Below are 25,116 nucleotides of genomic sequence, written 5' to 3'. Positions count from 1 at the left end.
CTTGTAATTATCTGTACAGGAGATGTTTGAACTTGAAAAACCTCATTTAAGCTTTATTCATGTAGACCACCAAAGATTGGTTTACATTCTTTTACTATTCTCTCTTGTTTTCTCTGTTGAAAGAGTGCTGCTTCAAGAACTACCTGATATTGCAGAAAAAGTTGGAGATCAGTTCAAGTGGTGCTGACAGTTATATTTTGTTCATCCTCCATTGATAAAGAAGAATCAGTTCCAAATATCTTAGCATGTCACTGGGAGAGGTTTTAGTTGGTAGTTAAGAAAACCAGTCCACTCTTTCCTCTAAACTTCTTATTTTAGGAAACAATGCATGCAGCAGTCATATGAAGACATAAATGAGCTTCTAATTTATTGCAGTTGTAGTTTCCACATAAATTCTTTGTCAGTTATTTCATATGCATCAGAAATAACATGCTGGGCTCCAGTGCTGCAGTCGGTGTTGGAATTCAAAGCAGGAAAAGTACAAAAGCCGTAAAATGATGAGGCGTCTGGACGCCACACTGTGTCTGTGGAGCCCTGAGTCACAGGAGAGGAACTAGAATAAAATGACTGCCTTTGCAAAAATGAGAAAATTTATTTGACACTATAAGCTGGAAAGGGAAAGTTAAAGTTAAAAATTAACCTTGAGAGATGGTCATAACATTGCTTGCAGATTAGGGGATTTGGTGAGTGTTTTTGTTTACAGAGGTCTTCCTCTTTTTATAGAGTAGATATAGGTCCAGTTAAGTTGACTGTAAGGGAAATCAGATTGTCCATTGATATTTTTATATAAAATGAGAATAATGTCCATTGAAAGTTATGTCTGTGGTTGATTATTTAAAACAGCAGCAACAGCTTTGCTGAAGGAGAAAAACAGCTGTGTGATATCCTGAATGTCGGTTATCCTGAAATATAACACTTCTGTATCTCCTGGCCTTTCCTTCTGCTACACCTGCTATCTTTCACTTTTTGGCCGATTCCTGGGATTGCTCTGGTTTTACAGTTGAAGCTCCCAGAATTATAAGGCCCAGAACTAAGCTCCAGTTCTTCATTTGCATATTTAGAATGTTGACTAAGCCTAAACTTCAATAAAGCAATTGTCAGGACAAGCTACCAAATTCTCAGTGTGGCCCTAATGAAAAGTAATGGAAGAAACCAGCATTCCTAAAGTGTCTGCTTTGTGCCAGGCAGTGTGCTAGAAGTCTCAAATATAGGCTATAGATAGTATTTTACTAATGAATAAACCAAAGCTCAGAGAGTTCAGTACTCTACCTGTGGTCACACAGCAAGTTAAGTGGTAGAACCAGGATTTGGATCCCTATCTGTGTGATTCCATAAACCTAGGCACTTTCCTTCCTGGATGTTTCTACTTTCTCAGTTCAGTTAATATGTATCTAAGGTGTATTTATTTTAAAAAAGCAGTGTTTATAGTATATGGTGTGCTTTTCTGTTCATTTCTTCCTTTTAATAGCTGTTAACTAGAGTTCTCTGAGAAACAGGTAATACAAAATATTGGCACCCAAATCTGTGATTCACATTTTATTACCAATTGCTTAAGAAGATAATCGGTGATAACAAAAATTAATGTGCTTTGAATTTCTCCTTTTTCTTAAAGATTTGGGGGTTGGCGGGGGGAGGTGGTGCTTGAGTAGCTTTTGCTAGAAAAACAACAGAGAATTCAAACCAAGTTCTGGAAATATAGAAGCACTGAAACATAAGCAGTTCCATAAAGTTTGAAACCAACCGAAAGGACAGTAAAGTTTTCATTCTATCAGTGTTTTTCCTATTGAAATTAAAGTAATGTGGTCAGAGACAGTCACGGAATCAATCTTTTTCTTTCTGGGCAAATGTGGTGTCTTTTTATTTCATACGCTCTGAGAAAAGGGTCATAAGTAATTAAGTTGGGCAGTTAGATGGGAGAGTTATCAGCATTTTTGGCTAGGTCAGGGAAGCAATGAGTGAGTAATCCTCTTGGCCTGACTGGACTCTACTATAAACATAACCTTTTCCCCTCCATCTCAGCGATTTAAAACTAAACAAAACAAGAGTCCCTCAGAAAAGCCTGCTGTCAGTGGCAGGGCTGTAGGACTTCACATCTGGGTTTCCAAGACCACTCTGAGCACATGGGTTCCCTAATACATGTTCCCTCATTATCACTACTGTATGCAGCCGATATTAAGGGGTCTGGAAGGGAAATTTTGTTGCTAAGAGACAGGGAATCTTAGAGCACTTAACACACGTATGGTTTTTTGGTTGGTGTATTTTTATTTTTTAACCAGTTGGTTTTTGCCTGTGAAGGGGATTCTGAACCTCTGGTGTAGGCACAGTTCCAGTGGCCTGTGGAAGGGCAAAATGAGTGGCGTCTCCTTATAACATGAATCATGTATTTTTTTCTTCATCATTTCTCGTTTCTTACTCTCATCCTGTAACACGTTTGTGGTTCAGTGACATCCTACAGAAGGGACATGTGTTGGGTTGGTGCACTGCTGGATGATCTTAGCATAACTGGATTGTTCCTGCTCTGCCCTCTCCTTTCCACAGAGAACCTGCAGTTTTGGAGGATTTGACTTGACAAATCGTTCTCTGCACATTGGCAGTAATAATTCTGACCCATTGGTGAGTATACATCAGAGGGGAAGCAAAAGATTTGGATTCAAGTGGTGTGGTTGACATAGTTTCACGTTTAGTATCTTTGAGAATCGGTACTGGGTGACCTTTTCCTCGGGATCCTAAATCACATTTGGAGAGAAGCTCTAGTTCCCCATCTTAAAGACTCTTCACAGTCCCACGTGGACTGAATGATGACCACCTGTGGCCTCCATCTCTCTCTTTGCAGTAGCATCATTTCTTTAATACCCTGGTTTCCAGGTTTCTTCAAGTCACACGTCCAGATGAGTTTAGATGGTCTTAGTTATTGGTGCACGTGTGTTTTTTGTTCATACTAGTTGCAAGTGCACGTGACTGTTACACATAGGTAGTGCCACAGGATGGAGCCCTGTGATTTGGGTTCCAAGAGTATGTGACAGCATTTCTGAAAGCCAGGCTTGTCATAGGCCAAGTGCATAGCCCTACGCCAAGCGTAGGTCTTTCTGATCTGGGGTATCCTGAAATGAACCCAGTTCCCTTGGGGCCAAAGCAAACCAGACTCCTCAGGGCCAAGGTGACCACCTCCTCGGACCTGCCACTGGATCACAGTCTGGGGACAGGCCACCTTTACAGTGTACAGGTTCTCCCTAAGGTTTACTTTCTGAGGTGCCAGAAATGTAGGTGAGTTTTCCATACGGTTTTGTTTTCCCCTTGTGCATTTGCTCATGCAACTGTGAAATTAGTATTCTGTGCTTTATAGTTGTTATGGTCATGTGTTAACGAAAGCACCCATCTATGATTTTTTGAAGTGTTTGAGAATTTCCTGGAAGAATAAAACTATTTTATTTGAATATCAAATTTTATTGATTTATAAACCAATAATTTTATGTAGTCAATCTTTTAAAAAAAAGTATGATTTTTTCCCCTCAGGGGAATGTTTTGTTTTGTTTTTTTAATGCAAAAGAATGAAAGGAGACCACAATCTAACTTGTTCAGAAAAGGAAATTTACACAGTCTTAGGAGTTGGCCACACGAAGTGCTACAATGATATAAATCTGATCGGATGCTGGACTTTTTTTTTTTTTTTGGCTGCGTTGGGTCTTCATTGCTGCGCGTGGGCTTTCTCTAGTTGCGGCGAGCGGGGGCTACTCTTCATTGCAGTGGGTGGGCTTCTCATTGCGGTGCCTTCTCTTGTTGCGGAGCATGGGCTCTAGGCGCACGGGCTTCAGTAGCTGCAGCACACGGGCTCAGTAGTTGCAGCATGCGGGCCCTAGGGCGCATGCAGGCTTCGGTAGTTGTGGTGCATGGACTCAGTAGTTATGGCTTGTGGGCTCTAGGGTGCATGGGCTTCAGTAGTTGTGGCTCATGGGCTCTAGAGCGCAGGCTCAGTAGTTATGGCTCATGGGCTTAGTTGCTCCCCAGAATGTGGGATCTTCCCAGACCAGGGATCGAACCTGTGTCCCCTGCGTTGGCAGGTGGATTCTTAACCACTGCGCCACCAGGGACGTCCCCAGATGCTGGACTTCTAATGATTAAGATTTGCCATTTTGTTCTTACCACTTTTTTGGGTTATTCGGTAGTATTATCCTTTTCTTCTTCCCCGCTGCTGGGATTAAGTGAACATTGGTTCATCTAAATCACTCTTTATTGATAAAATACAGTCCCCTTGGGTATTTAAAATGGTGGGCAAACATGTAACAGGAGAAAAATATGCTAAGTTTAAATAAAACAAAGTGACTCACATTCCACTTTAAACAAACAAATAAGCAAAAGCCACTTAGTCAATAGCTTTTAATTTTTAATCACAAAGATAAATAACATAGCACTGAGTTAACATAAGAAAAATGTGGAGATCCTGGAGCATGCCAGTGTTTTGTTGAGAGGTAGGACGTTCATGGTTAGAATAATAAAACCTGTTTGGGGGCTTCATTTTCTGTGATTAAGATACTTATAACATTTTATTTTTGCAGGGTAAAGAAGGAGATTTTGTGTATAAAGAAGTAATCAAATCACCTACCGCCTCCCGAATCTCTCTTGGAAAAAAGGTGAAATCAGTGAAAGAGACAATGAGGAAGAGAATGTCTAAAAAGTACAGCAGCTCTGTCTCTGAGCAGGTATGTGACAGCCGAGCAAAAAGCCCCCTTGGTTCTTCCCAACAACAAGAAAAGCTGAGGATTGTTGGTCTGAGATTTTAAATGGTGGTAAATATATTCACAGGCATTAACCAGGCTCCAGGACCATGCCTGGTTTATGTAGACAAACACTGGATTCAGCAAATATTTATTAAGCGCTTAGGGTCGCCCGAGCACCAGGTTTGGTGCTGGGAATACAAAGCAGGCCCTGACTTCTATGTACAAATGAGAGAAACAGACAGACATGTAAAGAAATGATTATTCTTTAATGCAATAAGCACTGAAAATTAGAACACAAAGGAAGGATTTTATTTTCTAAAATATTCCTTGCCCCAAAATGGATGTCACCAGAATCAAACCTTAAAAAGACACTCAAGTTTTCTTAGACAGCCGACTTTTCAAATAAATGTAGCATAAGTTGTTCTTAGGAGCACGTAGCAAGTCTGAGAAGTAAAGTCAGAAAGTGCTTCCGGGCTGCAAGACTTACACAGTCATCGTGTTTCTGCAGGGGTGTGTTCACTAACCAGCCCTCTCTGCAGACTTTAAGATATCACAGAATTGACACCACTCCCTTCCCCAATTCTATAAGTTCATCACTAGGAACGTAACCTTCTTTTTATGGGTCTTATTTTTATGGGTGGAGGGAATAAAGACACTTGGAAAGCTGGGCCTGACATAATTTTGAGCATTAGATTTTCAAAGCGTTCTCCTCCGGCACCTTTATAGTATGCCTTCTGTAGTCTGTTGAAGTCTCCGTGTGTGAGCTGGTTGTCTACTTGAAATATGCAGGTGATGCTGCTTTATCTACCAAATAGAACAGCAGGGAAAGCAGGCATTTTTGCTCAGCTGCTGCCCCCTGGTGGACATGGTGAGCTAAAAACCAAGCATCCCCCTGTTTGAATCACTCTGAGCACCAGCTCACCAGCCTCCCCGCACTGTGCTTCAAACAAAGCCTGCACATCTCCAGCTTATTACAGTGGTTCTCGTGGGGTATTGGGTTGCGGGGGTGGGGGGGGGGGTTGATTTTGCTCCCCGACCAACCCCAGGGGCACTGGCTAGGGACATTTTTAATAGCGGCAGTGGGATAGGGTGGGGTGGTATCGGGTGCTACAGGCATCTAGAGGATGGAGGTCAGGGATGCGTCTTATGATGCACAGGACAGTCCATGTGTCCTGGACACAAGGAATTAACCATGCCAAGTGCTGAGAGTGCTCAGGTTGAGAAACTGGGGCCGGTTAGCCCGGCAGGGGAAGTCTGGCTGCCTCCGGTATCTCTTCTCCACGAATATTTTCCTTAATCTTTTCGTTTCTTGTCCCTATGGGTGTGGGAGTGATGGTGATTCTATATTTCTGCCCAGCAGTGAAGCAAACTGTGCACGCTTGAGTGAGACAGACATCATGCCAGTGAAAGCAGTGCCACGAATTAAAGCACTTTATTTAGTTGGCTTTTCCCCCAAATTGAAACATCTACTAAAAGCTCTCGTAAACTTACATTCCTAGGGGTTTTCTGCTTTGTGGATCATGAGCATAGAACTTTCACGTCATTTTGAGCATTTTTCTATAATTTTACTACTATATAGATGTCTTGTAGTTTTAGTTCTGTTTTTTTTTAAAGCGGTCGTTTCACATAATCAAAAAAAGAAGGAATCATTATAATGCTTTTTAGAGAGAGGAAATTAACATTGTAAGGCTTTAAAAAAAAACTTTTTAGTAAAGACACCGACTGTTTTAGTACGGATTTTTATCTGCTCTGTTCCTGCTGTATGCCTGGCCTCTGAAATAGTACCTCTTCTTGTAATCAATAAATATGTGATGAATAAATTAATAATTTTTAAAAAGCATTTGTGAACATACAGTATCAGAGATGTGTATTTCGTATTGCTGTTTTTCAGACTGGGAGGTTTTTTTCAGAAGCATTTAAAAAAGATTTTAATTGGAAAGGTGGCTTATTTTATGATTCAGAAAAGAGGAATGAAAACCTCAGGAATTCATCCTTTGCAGCTTCAGTAACCTCCTAATGATGCACCTCTGTTTGTAGTTGTTGCGGTTGTTTGCTCGCTTTCCTTAAATGTAAAGCAGAAGTGCGTTTTGGATCAGAAGCTGCCCTTTCTGTTGTCCCTATGTGTTTGCAGGGCCCCGCAGAATCTCATCAAAGCCCTTCTGATGATTCGGCACTATGCAAATAACAGGTTTCCATTAGATGGTTTTGTGTTCACGTGGCTGTGTAATATGCCAGAGAGTGTTCTCTTTGGGCCAGTAAACCGTTCTGACTGCAGACTTTTTAAAGTGTGACGCTGTCTATCTATTAGCACCTCAAATCAAGTGAGCGTGCTATAGTTACATGTGCAGATGCGGGGCTGTCAAAGTAATGATATGTGGCCACCCCAAAAGTGAGAAGTACTGCTGAGTCACTACTGTCAGCATTCTGATCTAAAAGGGACTTCCCAGCTGTTTATTAACAACAGAAGAAGTGAAAGAAGCTAAAATCGTAGGGTGACTTAGGGAAATTGTATTATAGACCGAAAAATGGTATGTTTGTTGTACAGCTGACCCTTGAACAGCACAGGTTTTGAACTGCATAGGTCCACTCATAGGTGGATTTTGTCAATAGTAAATGCTACAGTACTACACGATCTGTGGTTGTCTGAATCCACAGATGCAGAGCCGCAGATAAGGAGGGCCAACTGCAAAGCTGGTCGGCGCCCCTAACCCCCGTGTTGTTCAGGGGTCAACTGTATATCTGGGTCCTAAGTTGGTATTTTATTAGCCAATTTTAGTAATTTGTGTAAACAGAAATATAAGAATCTGGGCTTTGTGTGTGTGTGTGTGTGCATGTGGTGGGTGTGTGTGTGTGTGTGTGTGTAAATGTTTCCCTTCAAATAGATTAAATATTCTCTGATGATACTTCCGGATACTACATGACTAGTGGGTTGTATCTGATCTACATTTGAAGTCCAGTGTTATTACTGAACTAGGGAGTATACTAAGAGTCTCTAAGCCTTTAACGAAATGTTTTGTCCACAAGGTAGATAGATAGATTCTTTTCAAAAATATCTATTTGAGCATGAAAAATACTTTTTGAGTGTTTAATTAATAGTTACATGAACCACAACTTTAAAATGAAGCAAGGATTTAGATTAAAAAGGAAGGTACATTTTGGGTAAAGAATCAGACTTGGGTATAAAGATGGATTTGACTGATTTCGTTGAGGGCTAAACTGCTGTGAATTACAAAAGGGCACCCATCCACTCTGGTGAAACCTAATTTTGTCAAAACCCGTTTCAGGATTCAGGCCTTGATGGAATGCCGGGCTCCCCTCCATCCTCTCAGCCTGACAGCGAACACGTGGACAAGCCCAAGCTCAAAGCCGGAGGTTCTGTGGAGAGTCTGCGGAGTTCTCTGAGCGGTCAAAGCTCAATGAGTAGGTCTAGTGTGCAAACGTACATGATTTCCTTGGAGTCAAAATCAGACTTTTACTGAGTGTCACGTTCAGGCAATTTAAAGATAAATTAGACCAAGTTCTTACCCTTAAGGTGCTGTTACAGAGACAGACCTGCAAAATAGCTGGCCCTAGAGTCCTATTTGTTTAGTAGTTGATGTCTAGCAGTGCCACAAAAGAGAGGGTAATGATTTTGGTTGGAGGAGAGAGGGAAAGCGCGCCAGCAGAACGTCTGGAGACTGGAGGGGGGGAGTAGGTCAAGGGGAAGGGCTCATGAAGATGAGCAGCCAATTGAGAGGAGAGGACTTCGGGCTCTGCTGCGCACACGTCGCCCTCCTGACCTCTGGGAGCATCCTTCACCTACAGTAGTAATTAGCGATCCTCTGACCACTTTTTTGTCTTATAGATTTTGGTAAAAATCTCTCACCTGTGCATTGCCCCCTGCCACTTTCCTTGTCATAGTGAATCCAGTTCCTTTGTTAGCATTTTAGTGGGGGTTTAATAAAAGAGAAGACAGATGCTTCTCTTCAGTCTCCAATCCTTAATCAGAAACATTTTATGCAGAATTCAACACAATAATGTAATGTTATTTTTCCCTGATGCATTTCGGGTAGTAGGAAGTGCCAATAATTCTCTTCTGGCTTGACAAAGAAAGCTAATGTCTTCATAACTTTTATGAATACAAAATGTTGATTAAAACATTATTATCAGAGCAATAAAATAATCAACTAAGAACCAGGAAAATAAAATAATAAGAGGAGAGGAGAATGACAGATGTCCCTGAAACAAATGCTGTGCAACCACTCCCGGTCCAATGGTGGTGTCCGCCGAATGCTATGGGGGAAGAGACCAAGTTTAAACTCACTACTTTAAAAGCATTTGGCCTTGAGCAAGTTACTTGACCTCTTTAAGTTTCCTCATCTGTAAAATGGGGTAAAAATAGTATGCCTGACAAATGAGAGGTTATGAATGTTAAGGGTGGTGTCCTCCATCAGGGAGTGTTGGTGTCACCTGGATTCCCTGGTCATAAAGATAACTTGATGGAGGCCCCTGTCTGATGAGGGGGCTTGATTAGGGAGAACAGTCAGAAAACTCAGATCCTCCCCTGGACTCTGCTCTGGTCCTGACATTTGGCTGTGTCTCGTGACTTCCCTCCTCTGGCCCTTACCTTCCTAGCCTGTGATGCCTTCAGTGCCTTCTTTTTTTTTTTTTTTTTAATATTTATTTACTTATTTATTTGGTTGCACCAGGTCTTGGTTGCGGCAGGCAGGGTCCTTAGTTGTGGCATTCGAACTCTTAGTTGCAGCATGCATGTGGGATCTAGTTCCCTGACCAGGGAGCGAACTTGGGCCCCCTGCGTCGGGAGCACAGAGTCCTAACCACTGCGCCACCAGGGAAGTCCCCAGTGCCTTCTTTTTAAAATAAATTTATCTGTTTATTTATTTATTTTTAGCTGCATTGGGTCTTCGTTGCTGCACGCAGGCTTTTGTCTAGTTGCGGTGAGCGGGGGCTACTCCTCGTTGCGGTGCACGGGCTTCTCATTGCGGTGGCTTCTCTTGTTGTGGAGCATGGGCTCTAGGCACTCGGGCTTCACTAGTTGTGGCACATGGGCTCAGTAGTTAGGGCTCGCGGACTCTAGAGCGCAGGCTCAGTTGTTGTGGCACACGGGCTTAGTTGCTCCACGGCACGTGGCATCTTCCAGGACCAGGGCTCGAACCCGTGTCCCTTGCATTAGCAGGTGGATTCTTAACCACTGTGCCACCAGGGAAGTCCCCTCCAGTGCCTTCAGCTTTGCTGTGCAGGAAATCTGTATTGACCCGTGTTCTGCCTGTTTTCCTGTACAGGTGGTCAAACAGTAAGCACCACCGATTCCTCGACCAGCAACAGGGAGAGTGTTAAGTCGGAAGACGGTGATGACGAGGAGCCCCCGTACCGGGGCCCGTTCTGTGGGCGCGCCAGGGTGCACACCGACTTCACGCCCAGCCCCTATGACACAGACTCACTGAAGCTCAAGGTGTGTGTCTCCCTGGCCTTGGAGCAGTAACACTGGGTGCCTTGTTGCCTTAAGAGGTGTTCTCTTCTCCTTGCTGTTAAATGCTGGGCTGTTGTGGTGCAGACTGGCCAGTGTCTTTGCTACCTTGATGAGCTGCTCTCCTCTGTAGTGGAAAATGAAACAGAGAACAGCCAGCATTTGGGGATGGAGGAGGGTCTTGAGTTAATCCTCTTTGGTCACCACCTCATCCCTCTGGCCCTGTCCTCTGACCTCAGCTTCCCTCCAGAATTCCCGTTGCCCTCCACCCTCCAGTCTCTGTGCTTTCACCAGCTGAAGAGACATGACTGGCTTCTCTGTGTGATCAGTGACATTCATATGGGACAGATGGGGTTCCACGAAATGTATGAAGCGATTACAGGACAGCAGTTGCCACTGACATCTGATTGGTGGGAATTCTTTTTCTAAGAAATAGGTGTTCTCTGGGTAAGGGCAGGGCATTTAGAGAGCCAGGTGCCCACCTAGCCGTGAGCCCTGGTGGACACCTCAGGCCACTGCCCTGTGGGTGCAGGAGGCCAGAGGGGTTGGGACCTTGGGCCTCCATGAGATCCGGCACGGTCAGGAGTGTTCTGTCCGGTATCTGCCAGACTCCCAGTCGTAGCAGGTGACTCGTGGAGCCCTGATTCTGGACTTCATAGTGTCTTCACATGCGTGTGATTAAGGCTTCTGATTGACAGATGGTTCATGCTTGGAAATGTACCTAACGGAAAGATCTTTGTTCCCTGGGCCACAGAAAGGAGACATCATTGATATAATCAGCAAACCCCCCATGGGCACCTGGATGGGCCTGCTGAACAACAAGGTGGGCACATTCAAATTCATCTACGTGGACGTGCTCAACGAGGAAGAGGAGAAGCCCAAGCGCCCCACCAGGAGGAGGAGGAAAGGAAGACCCCCCCAGCCCAAGTCAGTGGAGGATCTCCTGGATCGCATCAACCTCAGAGTGAGTTCCGTCCTATTCTGGTCCCACATCTGCTACGATGAGTACCCATTATCCTACAGAAATAGTTACCAGCACCATGACTCTGCCCTTGACCTCCGCTGGGGGTGACAGCATAAACTCCAGGTCGAAATTTGCTCCTAGTCCAAAGAGCAGCTTTCAGAGAGCTGTGAGCTTCAAGCCACTACCAGGAAGGGCTGTAAGCACGAACTCCTGGCGCCCTGGTTGCCTTCTCAGAGGCCGTGAGGATTCTCCCTTCCACCCTCTCTCCCACTATTATTCCCGGCATCTAGCGGGGTGGGTCTACATAGTAGATTCTGTTTCCTCCTTGCAAAACTGTCTTGCTACTGAGGAAGTCACAGGTCTCTGTGAGCTGGATTTCAGTAGCTCTAAATGACAGAAGAATCTCCTCCACTGCGCACTGGGTGGCATTATAGGCTTCAGCTCACAGCAAGGGCACAATTAAAATGCAAGCCAGTGGGGTCCATCTCAGCCTGCAGTGTAAATCTTCTTAACCCCTGATGAATGAAGTGCCCCGCCTGCCCACTAAGCTGTAGGACTGGGAGGTACAGACTGTGCTAAAAGGATACTTACTAATTTTTGAATTAGCATAAAAATGACTATGGAAAAAGAGTTTAGGGGTTTGAGGTCGGTCATTGGTCGTGGATCCCATGGCTGGGCTGCTGACTCACTTCTGTCTTGTTTCCCTCCAGGAGCACATGCCCACTTTCCTGTTCAATGGATATGAAGATTTGGACACCTTTAAGCTCCTGGAGGAGGAAGATTTGGACGAGTTAAATATCAGGGACCCAGAGCACAGAGCTGTTCTCTTGACAGCCGTGGAGCTATTGCAGGAATATGACAGTAAGTCCTTCCCCGCACAGACGTGTTCACTGTTAGATCCGCCACATTCTCAGGTCACCAGCAGGCGTCCCATAAGCTGCTAGCATATGCTTGGGTCCTTGGAGTCACTCATTCGATCCTACTCTTTCCAAAGCCAAGGTCAATTTTGTATCATGTCAAATAGCACAGACGTAGATTCCCAAAGCAGACCTTCCTGCCAATGCAGGAGCAAAAGAAAACCTTACTAGCCTATACTTTCCCGGCATGTTTCTAGGTAATCATTGACAAAAACGCTCCTCTTTGGGTGACTGAGAATTGAATTGCAGTTTTCTTAAGACACGCAGTTCATGCCACCTTGGGGGCCGGTGGGATGTGCAGCCTTCAGGAGGTCATGAGGATACTTGGGCACAAGAGTAACTGACAAACTGGGAGTATCTTGCCCCACCAAGGGTGAATTACTTCTCAAAGCACACGAGGAGTTGTTTTCTGATTGAATAGGTTAATTAATGAATAAATGAAATTCATCAGCTTGCGTTAAAGAAGCAGGAAATCATCTCAAGTGAATATGTAGAGCAGAGAATTCCATGCTGCGATTTCTCAGCTAAAATGATAGCTCATTTTTACAACCCATGAAGAGAATTTAGTGAGCTCACAGCTTTCATGTAGTCTATTTGAATACACTGTGTCCTTTGCTCCATTAACCCAGTCTTATCTTGCTCTTTATTCTTCAGTCTGTCAGAAATATTCCTGAAATTATTCATCACAAAGTGGGGAGTATCCTTGCCAGTTATTGAATTCAAATGCATTTTCTTTCAAATGCTCTGCTTCAGGAATATCAGTAGCTAATAGCATTTCCATTGCTAAAAGACACACCAAAACCATGGTGAATGGTGGGAAAAAAAATTGTACATTACTGAATGTATCAGGCGCAAGAGACATGGAAGCAAGTGTCTCAGGGCAGTTAAATTCACTTCTGCTTAATAAGTCCTCCCTCTAAATTAACTGATGACACACCATCAAATAGATGCCTAAACCCTAGATAAATACACTGCCTTCAGGGATAGATTTGAAGGGAATTGTGTTTCGCAGTTTATATCACTTTATAACCTGGTCTCTTTAGTATTGGAGTTCCCCAGGAGACACCTTGGGGATCTGTGGCCAGGTTGTGTCAGAGCCTGGCCCAGTGCCTGGAATGGCCGACCAGCTATATTAATATCAATTAATGTTCAATCATCTAGTCTCCTGGACCACATCTGCCCTGTAAAATAGCTCATTTGCTCTTCCTCAGCCACTGAGAACAGCTGGTTTATAAACTCCATCCATTGCGTTTCCTTTAGCATTCAGACACAGGAGGAGCAAAGCTAAATTCTGAGTATAAGGTGCAGGGTCTGTCTCTGTCATGCCACAAGGGCTAAGACTCCTTGTCCCTCCTGGGATCATGTCCTGAGGTGTGCACTTTGGCATATTTTATAGGAGGGAATCTTTGCCCCTCATGATGCTCACTCACAAGTCTAAGGAAGGCTCTTTGCTTCTTCATAAATCCCATTTTGAATCTGTGCTGTGCCACTGTATAAAACATCCCGCATACATAAATTGGTACTTCTTTTTAGTGGTTCTAAAACAAAGGCTTCAAGGGCTCAGGGGTGCCAGTGAGCACCAAGAGCCTGGAAGCAGGATTATCCCAGGATTAGAAGATTCTACATTCAGCGCTTTGAAATTCATTGTGTTTAAGAAGTACTCTAAGTAACTGATACCTTAGAAGAAGGCAGTCAATTTCTGTCAGACTAGACAGATCCAGAGACCTGCTGAGATCTGAGAGATCTTGCACATCTTCCAGCTCAGCCTCCTACAAGAGCAAGAGGCACATCTGCATCATTGCTTGGCACTCAGATGGGTCCAGTTTCTCTCATTGCATCTGTGCACGGGGAATGCCAGCCTTCGTACAGGGTTCCATGTGGAAAAGACTCTCATTGTCCCGGGGCAGTTCCTTCTACTCATCCCAGACCCACTCTCCTAGGTCTGCCAGATGAAAGCTCTCTTTTAACAAAATCATTTTCATAAGAATAAGAATTTTAATCAGGAATTATTTCAAATATGCAGGAAAGTACAGAGAAAAATAAATCCACATACCACTTCCTAAATCCATGTAAAGTTAACATTTTGTCATATTTACTTCAGTGCTTATTTTTTAAAGACATAAGTGTTACAAGCCCATTGGAAGGTCTGCTATCCGAGAATCCCATTCCTTTCCCTTCTTCTTTTCCAAGGTAACTACGCTCCAAAAAATGGCACATGTCCTCACGCATAAGCACCTCTTGATGTTTGGGTGTCTCATCAATGTCTTAGCATATTCTTTCACTGTGTGTGTGTGTGTGTGTGTGTGTGTGTGTGTGTGTGTGTGTGTGTATGTGTTGAGATGGGGTTGGGGAGAGCTTTAGTCCAAATTCAGGTCATGTCCAAATGGAGTTTCAGCCCCACAACCCAGTCCTTTGCTCTTACTTGACTGTGAGAATGTTCGTGATTCTAGCTCCCCTTCTTTCTCGTCCTTTGTGCCTTGGCATTAATTCTAGTGAGTATGGGGTGCGGGGAGGATGTGGCCTTGAATGTGCAGTACATCTAGGAGGTGCTCCGCCTCTTCATTCTCCCTAATGAAGAAGGACAACCTACTGGGGAAACACTAGTTTTTAGTTTTAGGGAATTTGGCTAAATTTGTTGGGTTCCTGCAAGTAGCTGCTGATTGGATCCTTCAGGAAGAAAGTGGCTGTAGCCCTTTGAATAGGCCTCATGATTTTATAGATTGAACTGCGGTTTTCAGGCAATGCAAGGGACCCCTTCACTCCCCATAATAACTTCAGGTATCCTGCTGTGTGGTGAGGCTGGGATCCCGAAAGATGCAGGCACAGTCTGCATTTTCCTGCAGTGGCAGGGACAAGTCTTCTGTTTTATTCCCATTGGTCAGCATTTTGGAGTCTGTTTTGGCCGCTGCAATACACTGAACTATCTCGCCAAGGACAAACTGCATTGATTCCTCTTCCTGGGTTGTAATTGATAGCTCCAAGCCCTCATTTTATAAGTATCATTTTCCAAAATAACATGCTAGGCTAGAACAAAGGCCATTCCAAATCCACAGACTCCCCCACACAATGAGGACACCACTCTAGAATGTTCCACTTTCGGTGCGGGGGAGGGGAAGGGGCTTTTCTCTTTTGCTTCCAATTAGTTAATTTTTCATTAATCACTTTAAAAATAGCATTTCTTAATTTGGTGCTCTAATTTAAGGGCTTGTTCCGCCATGATTTCTGTTATAAAATGCTTTCCATGTGAGAAATACAAACAGGAAGTGGTCAATGGACAGTAGGAATGGCAGCCCTCAGCCTTCCTGCAATTTTTTTTTAATGACCCAAGAAAAGGCATCAGATTTCTGGTTTATTGATTTAGTGTGTGTGTGTGTGTGTGTGTGTGTGTGTGTGTGTGTGTGTGGTGGGGGGAGGCGAAGTGAAGAGAAAGAAAAGTAAATTAAAGCCATTCATCGTCAACTACTTATTTTAGGTAGAAAATGTTTTCTTGGTTTCCATTTTTATCGACCAAGCATTTAGTCTGCATAATGACTGAAAGACAGTCTTCCTGTAACTTTGAACCTACATAAGGCCAGCCATGCCCTCTTTATAGAATGTGCAGAGTGACACGGCTGGGGTAGTGAAGGCCCACGTGATTTCCCATGTGATTGGCCAACTTTCAACAGAAAACATCTGATGCTTCTCTCTAGAAGGATTCCTTAGGATGAGGGTGCTCAGGCTTCCATCGTCCACCTTCAGGGTATTCTGTATTCAGTTTCCAAGCTGGAGGGAGTTTTGAGCTTTCCATGTCTTACCCTTTGTGTGCAGGGAATAGAAATGCTGACCCAAGACAAAGAGAGAAGCAAAAAGGAGAGAAAACCCTCTAACCTATTCCAAATAACAGTAGCAAAAGGATTTGCCCCTGGCCCCTCATCAGCTTAGGGGTTCATGTCCCCTTTATGTCAGCCTTGCTCCCTTTGAGATGATACGAGAGCCAGCACATGTCACAGAGGGTTAAAAATGCTCCTAAATGCTAATAAAATTTGATGGTTTAGTTGACACTCACTTTATATTAGCTGCCAAATTTGGAAAGCTGGGAACAAATAAATTGAAACACAAATCTTCTAGATCTCTAATAAGTATACGGCGTAATTCCTCCTTGTGAAAAAGGCATTTATTCAGTCTCTGCTTCTACTTGGTGGTACCGTCCCTCCGAAAGGACTGTGGTTGCTCTCCCCCCACTTTTGACATGATGCTCTGAATTTCTCCTCTCCCTGGTTGGCCTGAGGGTAACTTAAAAGGCATTGATGTATTTCAACTATGTCCTCTCTCTACAAACTTACCTTCCTGTGATACTTGATTTGAAAAGAAAAGTGTTCTGATCTCACTCGTTCATTTTTATCTCATTTACTTTAAAATAATTTGTTCTCTTCCAAAGTCCAAGGCTTCAAAATGTATTGTGAGAACTGAGGATAACATTGGGATGCGGTTGATTTGGAGCCTGCTTTTCATTCCTCTTACGATCCCGTGCTATGTGTTCATCTTCTCTAGGTAACAGTGACCAGTCCGGATCCCAGGAGAAGCTGCTTGTTGACAGCCAGGGCTTGAGTGGGTGCTCTCCACGAGACTCAGGATGCTATGAAAGCAGTGAGAACCTGGAAAACGGTACTGTCAGCACAGATAATCATGACTGCATCTTCATACGCAAGCCTTCTGGACCATTTCTTGACATCTGTGCTTTGGCTGATGACTGTCTTTCTTCCTCAGCCTGAGCCATTGCTTTTGGGAAAACTGGCAATAGGGAGAGGAGTTTTTCCAGGGTGATTGGTGCTTAATTAAGATCCTTAGGAGGGAGGAACATCTCTCAAGAACCTAGGCAACTGATGATGTTGAGAAATGAGTAGAGAGGTCTTTCATCAGTTACTCTTCCATCCCACATAGTACATAATTGGAAAGAGTTTAAACTTGCGTGTCAGAGAAAGGGACCCTAAGCTTTCCATTGTCCTGCTGCTCTTAGAGGTTTAGGCCCGTCCCCCGATCTGGATCATGCAAAGAGCTGTGGGGCTTTAGAGTGGGGAGACCTGGGGTTTGAACGTGAATAGGGCATAGCTGAAGACTTTGGCCAGATTACATCTCTGACTCTTCCTCACCTCTTTTTTTCTTTTTAAACAAATTTATTTATTTACTTACTTACTTATTTATTTATTTTTGGCTGCGTTGGGTCTTCGTTGCTGCGCACGGGCTTTCTCTACTTGCGGGCGGGGGCTACTCTTCATTGCGGTGCATGGGCTTCTCCTTGCAGTGGCTTCTCTTGTTGCAGAGCACGGGCTCTAGGCGCGCGGGCTTCAGTAGTTGTGGCACACGGGCTCAGTAGTTGTGGCTCGCAGGCTCTAGAGTGCAGGCTCAGTAGTTGTGGCACACGGGCTCAGTAGCTGTGGCACACGGGCTTAGTTGCTCCGCGGCACATGGGATCTTCCCAGACCAGGGATCGAACCCGTGTCCCCTGCATTGGCAGGCGGATTCTTAACTACTGCGCCACAACGGAAGTCCTCCTCCTTACTTCTTGAATGGTAATGTGAGTTGTTGTTTTTTTAAATAGATTATTCTAAGGCAAAGTAATAATATATTAAAAATACTTAGCACTGTGTAAACACTGATTATGAATGAGGCAGTGGGCTAGGTGCGCATGTATGCAATTGCTAATTATCACTCAGATCCTGCAGTGCATATATTATAGATGAGGATGCTAAAGAGAGATTAAATAATAACTGAAGCCCGTGTTCTTTTCCTCTTGGCACCACTCTGACTCATAATAATAGGCTCTCAGTCAATGGTAGACAATATTTTAGGCCTGATTTTCCAATACCATAAGCATTTTCAAGTCCGCACTCTAACTACTTAACGTCATCATACATCAGCCAGGGGTATCGGGGCTTAGTTGAACTTCAAGCCAGAAGGGATTTAGTTTGTATGTTATCATAAGTACTTTCACAAACCATGGATTAGATGAAAATAGGTCGACCTATTTTGGGAACAAGGAAAAAGGCGACATATACCATAAAAGGTCTCTTTGCCTATTTGTTTGCTTATTTATTCTGAAGAGCAAGAATATCCCAGTGCTTGGGACTGTCATCTGTGAGTCTCTCATTTCTATATGAGGATTTTGAGGAGCCCCACTGAGAGCATGATGCAAAGCCAGGGCATGAAGGTTTGGTTCCTTCAGTATCATCATCATCCCTCACCTCAAGTTTTCTTCTTAAATAGACAGTAAAGCCTGAGCAGGGGCGGCCCTCGGTGTTCGGACCCTGCCCGGGAAAAGAGGCATGCTTGTTAGTTCAGGGATTGCAGTTGCACGATGACTCCTTCCATAAACAGATAGATTGGGATTGACACATATACACTAATATGTATAAAATGGATAACTAATAAGAACCTGCTGTATAAAAAAATAAATAAAATTCTAAAATTCAAAAAAACCCCCACAAAAACAGATAGCTCCTGGCAGCAGTATATCATCATTACAGTATGAAAATATCTAAATTCATATTAAAATAATGTGAAAAGTCTATTCAAACATTTCTTCATTTTTATGAAAGCTAGATCTCTGAATGAAGGGTATATAATTAAGTCTTAAAGAGCACATTTTTGTTTTAAAAAAAATCTCAAAACTTCAGACCAGCTAGAGAGAAAGAATATAATTACCCACACCCAATATGGTACCTCCTTTCTCCCCACAGACAGCATGACCAGGGGCTCAGAGTTATGCTCTCCAAACTTCACATCACTGGGCCAGCCCTCCTCATGGTCTAGCTTTTGGAAGTTATTGGAGAATGTGTATTTTTGGCTCCCATACCCACTACAAATGTGGACTCAGTTTGAATCAGTGGTTTACGTATATCCTCCATAGTTATGTGCACATAGAAAACATTTACTAAACAGATTTTGGAACAACAGGATCAACCATAAATTTCACTTTGAAAAGCAGCATAAACATATACAGTGAAGATATGAAATTGCTGGAAGCCCACAATTCAAACCAACCAAAAGCACTTGAAAAGCAAGATGTTTTCAGAATAGATTTGACATTTCTCCACCCCCCACCATCTTTTCTGCTTTGTCCACGTAACAGTTAAGGACATGGTACCTCCCCACCTTTGTTTTCTCAAACATTAAACCAAGCTGCACGATTTTGTTCTAGTTTTACTAGGAGAGTATTTTCACTGAGTGGAGAAATAAATGCAAGGTTTACAGAAGCAGTCCCTCTTATGCAGTTCGTAACTTCTGGTTCAGAAGCTTATGTTGCCTAAAGCCCTGGTTTTTTTATTTTTATTTTATTTTTTATTTTTTTTTATTTTTTTTTAAAAAACAATCTTTTCTCCTCATTTTTTTTTTAAATTTATTTATTTATTTATTTATTTATGGCTGTGTTGGGTCTTCGTTTCTGTGCGAGGGCTTTCTCCAGTTGCGGCAAGCGGGGGCCACTCTTCATCGCGGTGCGCGGGCCTCTCACTATCGCGGCCTCTCCTGTTGCGGAGCACAGGCTCCAGACGCGCAGGCTCAGCAATTGTGGCTCACGGGCCTAGCCGCTCCGCGGCATGTGGGATCCTCCCAAACCAGGGCTCGAACCCGTGTCCCCTGTATTGGCAGGCAGATCCTCAACCACTGCGCCACCAGGGAAGCCCAAAGCCCTGGTTTTTAACTGTGGTCTGTGGGGTCCTGAGGATGGGGGCCTTGGTGGCGGTGTGTGGGCCTGGGCCTTGAGAAACCTCCACACTTCAACTTTGATCTGTTTTGTAAATGAAGCTTCATTAAAAAGGATCCTCCTGCTTTGAAAAGTACTGATTTTAAAAGTGCAGTGTTCTGAGAAAAGACAATTCTCTGACCATTGTGACCGCAGTGCTAATCTTTTCCTTTCCGACTTCTTCGCCGTTCTCGTTTCTAGTTAGCCTCTGCTGACTTCTGTGTGAGGTGAATAAATTCCATCTAAAATACCTGCAGCCATAAAACCTAAATTGTGTGTCTCCTCTGTCCTCTTCTTTTTGCAATAAAAACCAACATTTGAGTGTTGGGAACTATTAGGTCCATGAGGAAAACACTTTACCAAGTAGACCATCCATCAGGGCCACACGAGCAGCAGTATCTTAAATGCCTCAGCGGCACGGCCTGAGGACAGAGCAGTTTCGGAGGGAGAGGGCCATTTGAGGGCCGCATGCCTTGTTTGTTGCTTCTCTGTCCTAACAGTCGGGAAGCAGTCCGTAGGAAATTCAGACAGCTTACTTGTCTCAAACAGAAGAGGAATCTTAAGTGGATTGGGGTCAGGTGCACTCAGGGTGACCATGGGTGGCTCTGTTCACCAGGCAGCAGTAGCAATTAGTATCAGTCAACAGCTGTCAACTAAGTAGACTGTGACTGGTTGATAAGTTCAGTTATCAGTCTGACGGTCATTTTATTTGAATCAGGTCTATCGCTCCAGTGGCAATTAGAACCATATCAGTATCTTATAGATTGCCTCTGGCGACATACTCACTTCAGCTTGTTTACTCATTTGTACCAAGGTCGGCTGACTGTTTCTAGGGTACCTTTATTTTACACACCTGAGTAAAACACAAGGCGGGGAGGGCCTGAGAGGTTTGAGAATTCAGCGGTCACCAGTGAACCTTGGGGGATACCATTTAAAGAACCTGTCCCAGAATTCAGTCCACCTCCTCTTTGCAACCATGGTCTTAGGAAACTGTACTCTCTAAACAGAAGTCCCATCAGTGTGGTTCTTAACTGGGGTGTGGGTGTGCCTTGTTCCACACTGACTGCAGCTACGAACAGACATTAGGCCTAGATTTATTTTATTGCCTGACACAGCGTATTTTCTTTCCACATAACTCAATTAACTTTCATCTCCCTGAGTCCTTTAATAAGACTAAGAATTCTTTCTAAAAATAAACATGGGACCACAATGACTCTACATCACCAGTGGTGATTTTATGTGCTTAGTGTAATTCAACAGTGGGATATAAGAGTTGGAGATTCAATTACGTTAGCACACCTTTTACATCAGTTTGATTGATTCGCTTTTTAAAATGTGATTGTAAAATATTTCCTTGTCTTGTAGGCAAGTCTCGTAAAACCAGCCCCTCTGCCAAATCATCAGCCGAGTCTAGCTTGAAGTCTTTCAACAGGAATCAGCTGGGCAACTACCCAACCTTGCCTCTAACGAAGCCAGTAGACGCGCTGAAGCCGGGAGGGGAGGGGAGGCTGGGCGGTGGTCTCACCCCTCACACCTCCAAACACTGTGATCCCCCGTGTGTGACTGACTTGAATAAAAACCGAAGGAGCCTCCCCGTTTCCATCTGCCGGAGCTGTGAGACCCTGGAGGGCCCCCAGACCATGGAGACTTGGCCCCGATCCCACTCCCTGGACGACCTTCAAGGAGAGCCTGAAAAAGGTGTGCCTGGTGAGGTGACAGAACCTTCCCCTCAGATTGTACCCGAAGTGCCACAAAAGACAGCGCCCTCCATCACAAAGGTTCAAAGCCCCAAACTAGATTCTGCTGTTGACAATGCACTGCTACTGACCCAAAGCAAGAGATTTTCTGAACCTCAGAAAATGACTACTAAGAAACTGGATGGCCCGATGGCGGCCTTTTCCCATGGCACATCCCCTCCTTCGTGTTTACCCAAAACCTATGATGCCCAACCGCCCGCCGTTAAACACGGTTTAACAAGGACGCCTCTTGAGGGTCACAGGAAAGGACTCGATTTTGAAGGGACACATCACCCCCCGGGCACCAAAGAAGGCGTGGAGGCTGGGCAGAGGGGCCCCGATGCCAGAACGCAGGCCAAACCTGCCGCCCAGCCTCCCCCCGTCCCCGCCAAGAAGAGCAGGGAGCGCCTCGCCAACGGGCTGCATCCCGTCCCTCCCGGTCCCCCCGGCGCCCCTGGCCCCGATGCACCCAGCCTGCCCCTTAAAAAGGGCAGCCCCGGCGGCCCCAGCGACTGTCCCCCGCCGCCAGTGGCCAGGCCTCCCTCAGGGCCGGAGCCGGGCAGCCCGCCGAGCGCCAGGCCTCCACCCTGGCTGTCGGAGCTGCCTGAGAGTGCCAGCCTCCAGGAGCACGGCGTGCGGCTTGGCCCTGCCCTGGCCAGGAAGGTCTCCTGCACCCGCGGGGTGGACCTGGAGATGCTCACCGAGAAGAAGCTGCGGGCCGAAGGCATCGATCTCACCGAGGAGCCCTATTCCGATAAGGTATCCGAGGCCCTGACCCCACTGCACAGGCTCTTCTAAGTCGGGCGGGGGCCAGGCGAGAGGAGCGGCACCGCCCCCCACCTCCCAGCCCCCGGAGGCAGCTGGCGGCGCGGACCAATGGACAGTGACCGTATGGGTGGCCCACAGCGGGGGCTCCTGCCGCCCCACGCTGGGTGTTCAGATGAACCGGGAGCACAGCGCCCAGATGAAATGCAGACACAGCCTCAGGGGTTTCTTCTCCTGTCCCTTCTCTTCTTTTCTCTTCTCTTCTTTCACTTGTTTGTATTTAATTTGGGGCAGCTATCCTTTGCAGGGAGAGCTATCAGTCAGTACTAGACCCAGTTCCTGAAAGGATAGACGTGAGTTCCAGTTTCCGTGTCTTATTCAACATCTTTGTTTTTAGACTTTAACACATCCCCATTTCATTTCCCTGTGCGTAAAATGGAATTAATAATGACCTGCATAACTACCGCTTAGAGGTATTAATAGGAGCAAATAAAATAAAACTGAACCTACTTTGAAAATTGTAGAGCGCTATTCAGATGTAATAATTGTACTGTATAATTATCTGTATGGGTAACAGGGGAAAAGATACCTCATTGTACTAAAAACATTGAGACCTATAATGAAAACTCATTTCTCATTCGAAGAAAAATAAAAGAGTATATCTGCCAATACCAAAATAACTTTGAATACAAATACATGATAATAGATGTAGCTGTATGTTACTCCTAGGAATGCATGAATTATTATAATGTATTCCCAGGAGTCTTTGTTATAAACTTCTTATGACCAAGAATGCCTTACAATAAAATACTCCTCTGCCTTCTTGATATTTAGTGAATGAACCCCTTTGAATGGAAAGTAGTGAGAATTCTACTGTACAGTAAATGCTGGTCTAGTGATATAGTGATATAACTCTATGTTGTAGTTGAGGAACCAACAGTAGACTCTCTGTAGGGCACAAATTTGCCCTTCTCCCCTGCAGTTTAGAAGACTGTCTTCAATAACATTTTGCAAAATGATAAGAGTGAAGTGAGGGTGTTGGACCCCAAAATAGAGAATGATTGTGTCCTGCTTTACCCATATTTCAAAACATTTTCCTAGAGCTCATAACGACTTAAAAGATAAAGATGTAAAAGTATTGTCTCTAAAACATCCATCCTGACACTAAAGAAAATATATTCACTTCAAATTAAAACTTTTGGTCCTATTTTCTAGTAGCTAAATGTCTTATCCTACCTTGTGTTTGCCGTTCTTGGAGAAGGAAAAAGATCCTCGCAACCCTCGATAAGAGATTTCTGTTCCCTTGCAGCACGGCCGCTGTGGGATTCCTGAGGCCCTGGTACAGAGATATGCGGAAGACTTAGATCAGCCCGAGAGGGACGTTGCCACCAACATGGACCAGATCCGCGTGAAGCTGCTTCGGAAGCAGCACCGCATGGCGGTAAGCAGCCCACACTTCGGGGCTCCCCTCACCCAGCTTTTTGAAGTCCATTCAGTTCTAGAGCTTAATGATGAGCATGCTGGCAGCCGCTACGTAGCCCAGGGTTCATTGTGGCTATCGAAGGGAGACACCTGGGAGAGAGTAATACCTCTTCAGCCTACAAAGGTTTAAAAATACGGTTTTGGAGAGAAAAAGATGAAAATTATCCATAACCCCAGCACTGTGAAAAAGTCCATCTAGTCATTTCTCTGCACATACATAAAAGTACATGTACAGTTTGCAAACCTTATTGTTTTCAGTTATCAGATGGTGAACCTCTTTCTTTGTTACTAAAATTTCTTTTATATTATCAATTTTTCAAAGTGCTCTAGTAGGTATGTCCTAGTTCAGCCCATTCCACATTGTTGAAACATTTAGATTTTTTCCAGCTGTTTATTTTAAACAATTGAGTGAAGAACCTCCTGGTTAATAAATTTTTGTAGACTTTTGGGGTAAATTTCTGAGGATATATTCCTTCAAGAGGATTTGCTTCATCAGGACTGCACAAAATCTCAAGGGTTTGCACATTTGGTGGTAAATTGCCTTTCTGAGGGGTGTAGCACTTGGCCTTCTCAGAATTCAAGTATAAATGTCCATTTCCCTGCCCTACCCAACATTTATTATTGTATTTTTAATTCTTTATGACTATATTGATTAAATGCTTAATTTTCTGGATGTTAATGTAGATTCAAAATACAGAAGAAAATCTACTTTATGAAAACCTTACCCACTGAGTATCTTCCTTTTCACACTGTCACATAGGTTTGCTTCTTCAAGCACCATAAGGATCATTAGTTGAAGAGCGTGACCACCATGAGACAAAATAGCCAGAAATATAAATGATTACAGTTTGGAGACTTACACACATAATTGGGGTTAGATCTGATTCCAGGTACCTTCTGGAACCTCCAACACTTCCTTGAAGATTTGTCTCACCTTTGAGAAGTCAGGAAAGAATTCACTCATTCATTTATTCATTTATTTATTTATTTATGGCTGTGTTGGGTCTTCGTTTCTGTGCGAGGGCTTTCTCTAGTTGCGGCAAGCGGGGGCCACTCTTCATCGCGGTGCGCGGGCCTCTCACTATTGCGGCCTCTCTTGTTGTGAAGCACAGGCTCCAGACGCGCAGGCTCAGCAGTTGTGGCGCACGGGCCCAGTTGCTCCGCAGCATGTGGGATCCTCCCAGACCTGGGCTCGAACCCGTGTCCCCTGCATTGGCAGGCAGATTCTCAACCACTGCGCCACCAGGGAAGCCCAGGAAAGAATTCTTGATGCTAGTCATGTTCTTGGACATCTCATAGCATTATCCCTTTCTGATAGTGTGGTAATAAATATAATATTTCAGTAGTGTT

General features: G+C 44.2%; 1 protein-coding gene across 5 annotated transcripts in view; it reads left to right on the top strand.

The window, feature by feature from the left end:
* SASH1 (SAM and SH3 domain containing 1) overlaps positions 1 to 25,116 on the top strand; it is a 250,699-nt gene that overhangs the window by 222,164 nt on the left and 3,419 nt on the right. For all 5 annotated transcript variants that reach the window (XM_082405434.1, XM_082405433.1, XM_082405435.1 and 2 more), the window contains 9 exons: positions 2,539 to 2,613; positions 4,554 to 4,697; positions 8,000 to 8,135; positions 9,998 to 10,167; positions 10,937 to 11,146; positions 11,857 to 12,007; positions 16,594 to 16,707; positions 21,149 to 22,278; positions 23,594 to 23,725. In XM_082405434.1, coding sequence (XP_082261560.1) covers positions 2,539 to 2,613; positions 4,554 to 4,697; positions 8,000 to 8,135; positions 9,998 to 10,167; positions 10,937 to 11,146; positions 11,857 to 12,007; positions 16,594 to 16,707; positions 21,149 to 22,278; positions 23,594 to 23,725 — 2,262 coding nt within the window. The remainder of the gene's footprint in view (positions 1 to 2,538; positions 2,614 to 4,553; positions 4,698 to 7,999; positions 8,136 to 9,997; positions 10,168 to 10,936; positions 11,147 to 11,856; positions 12,008 to 16,593; positions 16,708 to 21,148; positions 22,279 to 23,593; positions 23,726 to 25,116) is intronic.

The sequence above is a fragment of the Balaenoptera borealis genome, assembly GCF_965194805.1.
Source record: "Balaenoptera borealis genome assembly, chromosome: 9".
In the NCBI taxonomy this organism is placed as follows: Eukaryota; Metazoa; Chordata; class Mammalia; order Artiodactyla; family Balaenopteridae; genus Balaenoptera; species Balaenoptera borealis.
The sequence above is the reverse complement of the archived record's forward strand: the minus strand, read 5'-3'. Positions and strand labels throughout refer to the sequence as shown.